This window comes from Odocoileus virginianus, chromosome 26 (assembly GCF_023699985.2).
Source record: "Odocoileus virginianus isolate 20LAN1187 ecotype Illinois chromosome 26, Ovbor_1.2, whole genome shotgun sequence".
Taxonomy (NCBI): Eukaryota; Metazoa; Chordata; class Mammalia; order Artiodactyla; family Cervidae; genus Odocoileus; species Odocoileus virginianus.
In genome coordinates this window covers 4011713-4014814 of record NC_069699.1, presented here as the reverse complement: position 1 = coordinate 4014814, position 3102 = coordinate 4011713, and the positions used below count along the sequence as shown (strand labels likewise).

The 3102-nt window shown below is 41.3% G+C and overlaps 1 protein-coding gene across 1 annotated transcript; it reads right to left on the bottom strand.

The window, feature by feature from the left end:
- Window positions 1–218: 218 nt before the first annotated feature.
- LOC110151721 (large ribosomal subunit protein eL42-like) lies at window positions 219–604 on the bottom strand. The gene has a single exon (XM_020915140.2). It carries the CDS (start codon window positions 587–589, stop codon window positions 269–271), a length of 321 nt encoding a protein of 106 aa, XP_020770799.2. The 5' UTR covers window positions 590–604; the 3' UTR covers window positions 219–268.
- Window positions 605–3102: the final 2498 nt, after the last annotated feature.

Genomic DNA, 3102 nt, shown 5'->3' with positions numbered 1-3102 from the left:
CAGGTTCTCACCACGCGATGCTGGCTCCAGCTCACCGCCAGCTCCCCCGTGCTCAGGACTGGGCGTAACAGTGTCTGGCACACGGGGTCCATGAAGGCTTCCCGAATGAATGAGATATTTTTCTGATGTCCATTTTCTCTAAGGTCTCTCCAATGGATGGCTTTACGCTGTTTCAAGTCTTTCTCACTGCTATCATTATTATTATTATTATTTTGAAGTAAACGATCTCAAACTTTTATTGTCTTCATAATAAAACAAAATATGAAGCTCAAAATTGGATCACTTGGCCCTTTCTCTTCTTATCGCCTCCCAACTCAAAATGCTTGCATCTCTTTATAGCCAGCATTCTCTTCGATCTACAGTTGGGCTCAACACATTCAAGCCTCAGTACAATCTTCTTTGTAGTTTTAGCCTTTTTCCAGAAAATCGGCTTAGTCTGCCCACCATAGCCACTCTGCTTCCTGTCATAACGCCGCTTTCCCTGGGCATATAAAGAATCCTTGCCCTTCTTGTACTGTGTCACTTTGTGGGGCTGGTGCTTCCCACACTTCTTACAGAAAGTCTGGCGGGTTTTTGGAACGTTCACCATGTTTGCGAGAGCGATACCAGCCACTGCTATTATTTTAGTATCACTATTACTTTCTCGTATCACATGACTAAACTATAAAGGGAGGGAAAAAGGGGAGTGCGGTTTACTAGTGAATCAACAGCTGAATTCTTAGCTTTTAATTACTATTTAAAAGATGCAGACTCAAAGTTGACAGTATGCACAGACAAGAATAATGGTGAAGAAAGCAATTAACTCATAACATGGGTTGATCGTGTCCTGGAGCAGAATTCTGAGTCTCTCTACAGAGGAGAAGAAAAAAGTTTTATTTTGGTTTATTTACTTTCTGAAACAGAATGGAGACGTCTGAGGTCAGGACAGTATAATTCTCTGAGTCACTATGGTAAAACAAAGCTTGGCAACTGTTTGGTGTAAAAGTTCAAGGATTTCTTTTCCCATTTGTCATTCAGAATAGAAGTTAATCATAAAAATAACTTTTTGAGAATAGCACACCCACACGATCAAGGATTCTTTGGTGTCCTTCCAAGGTCTTAGAGTGGTTCCTAGGTAGCAGGCTAGGTCTTCTTACCCAGCATCCAAGAGAACGAATCAGTCTATTTTGTCAGCCCTTGCTCCTTGTGTGCTGCAAGGGCGCAGAGTTTGGACGTGTTCACTCCTAGTGTTAATCTACCCGCTTAGATAGCTACATGGAATCCACCAAGACCAAAAAAAAGAACAAATGAAGAGAAAATTACACCAAAGATTGTGTTCACACTGTGTATTGCACATGAGGCTAGAGTCAAATGCTGCTTCTGTAAAATAGCAAGGATTTTCCATCCTGAGGAAGTTTTGGAGGAGAAAGATCTCCAGGAAGATTAGGCCAAGCCATGAGTAATTTCCTAAATGATCCACCCTACCTTATGGGGTTGTGTTGGTATTACAGCAGTCTCCAGCATAGAGAAGGTACTTATTCATTGCTAACTCTGGTTGTTGTTACTATAACCATGATTATTACTGTGACCATCTGTGTTTGGGAATGAAGAATGCATCTTTGGCTAGCCTCATTCCCCCTGCTTGTTCTGATTCTAGGATGGCAGGGCTGGAATGAGATCTCATGGTGGTGGAGTTTTATCATCATCCCCTGCCCTTTTCTCTTGCTGTTGGAAGAACAGACCTACCTTTCATGATGCCTGAACTGGGGGCAGATAAAGCATAATCGCTTCCCCTTGCAGAATGTGGTGTCTTCAGCAGTCTGTGGCTGTAACATTAGGACCCCCATGTCTGGCTATATCAGCCAAGCACGCTCGCTTGTACTCACGCCCTTGATATATTCTGTTGTAGTAAAGTGGCTAATGGCATATCCTGACCCTTTGGCATCTCTCAGAATTACTTCCTTACATAGCTAATATGATGGCTGTTTGACTTACAACAACATGGCTTGCTTTGCTTAACAGTGAACTCTATGTCAACATTTCCGACTCTCCAATCTGCAATGGGTAATGCTGACTTTGGCCCAATAGCCAAAGAAATTGCTCTAAACAATTTATGCCCAGGCAGAGCAGATGCTGTGATTCCATTATTTTGGACCACTACCAGCTCTACCCAGAACCCAGTGCAGCTACCATCCCTTGCCAGCAATGTCTACATCTCACAGTGTCAAATTGGAGGCCAGGAACAGCTTTATTGACAGTGCCTTATGGAAAGTTCCCACTTAACAATATGTTTGATTCTTGGAAACACGATTTAGTGTATCCCAACAAAAACCTACAGCATCAAATGTGAGCTGAGGGCTTAAGATTAGGTTATAAATGGCTTATTTCTATTGCTAAATGGTAATTCTGAAAAACTATTGAAATCCATATAATTTTTTGACAAGACACTTGGGTTGTAGTACCTACCACACTCCCTGGTCTGTCTTATCCAAAACCATTATTTCAAGGACTACACCCACGCTACGAGTTCCCAAGACTGTATCTCAAGCTCAGATTTCAAACTAAACCCCAACCAGAATATTCAGTGTATGAACTGGTCAATGAAAGAAGAAGTATAAATGTCTGATAAATATGAAGATATTCAGCATCTAGTGGTCAGAGAAATACATGTGAAAATGAGATGTGATTTAAAAGAATTAATGCAGTGATAAAAATTTGTGAATGGGCCAAGATTGAAGTCTCATGTTCCTTAGTTGTTCTGTGGGATTTGTCCACTTGGCCAGCATTGTGCTTGATGGGATTGGGAGTGGGGCAGGGTACACGGGACATTTATAACACAATCTTTGACTTTCAGGACCTTAGAATTGAGACAACTGAGCTAACATGCAAACCGCAAACATTGAAAATGAAATCTGTGTTAAGCTCTAACTTGTAAAATAGAGTTTTGCAACAGGGGTAACATCAGATAAAATAACCAAATAAGTCTTCTCAAGAAGTAGACAACTTGAATTGGATCTTAAGTAAAGTTTGTGTAAAATTCCAGAAGCAGAGGTGAAGTGCTGTTGACTGGGTTTCTGCATTAGCTTGAGGAGAGGGGCAGACTGAGCAAAGTACATTGGAAAA

Coding starts and splice junctions, on each gene's coding strand:
- LOC110151721 (XM_020915140.2), bottom strand. CDS start 589: ATGGTGAACGTTCCAAAAACCCGCCAGACTTTCTGTAAGAAGTGTGGG.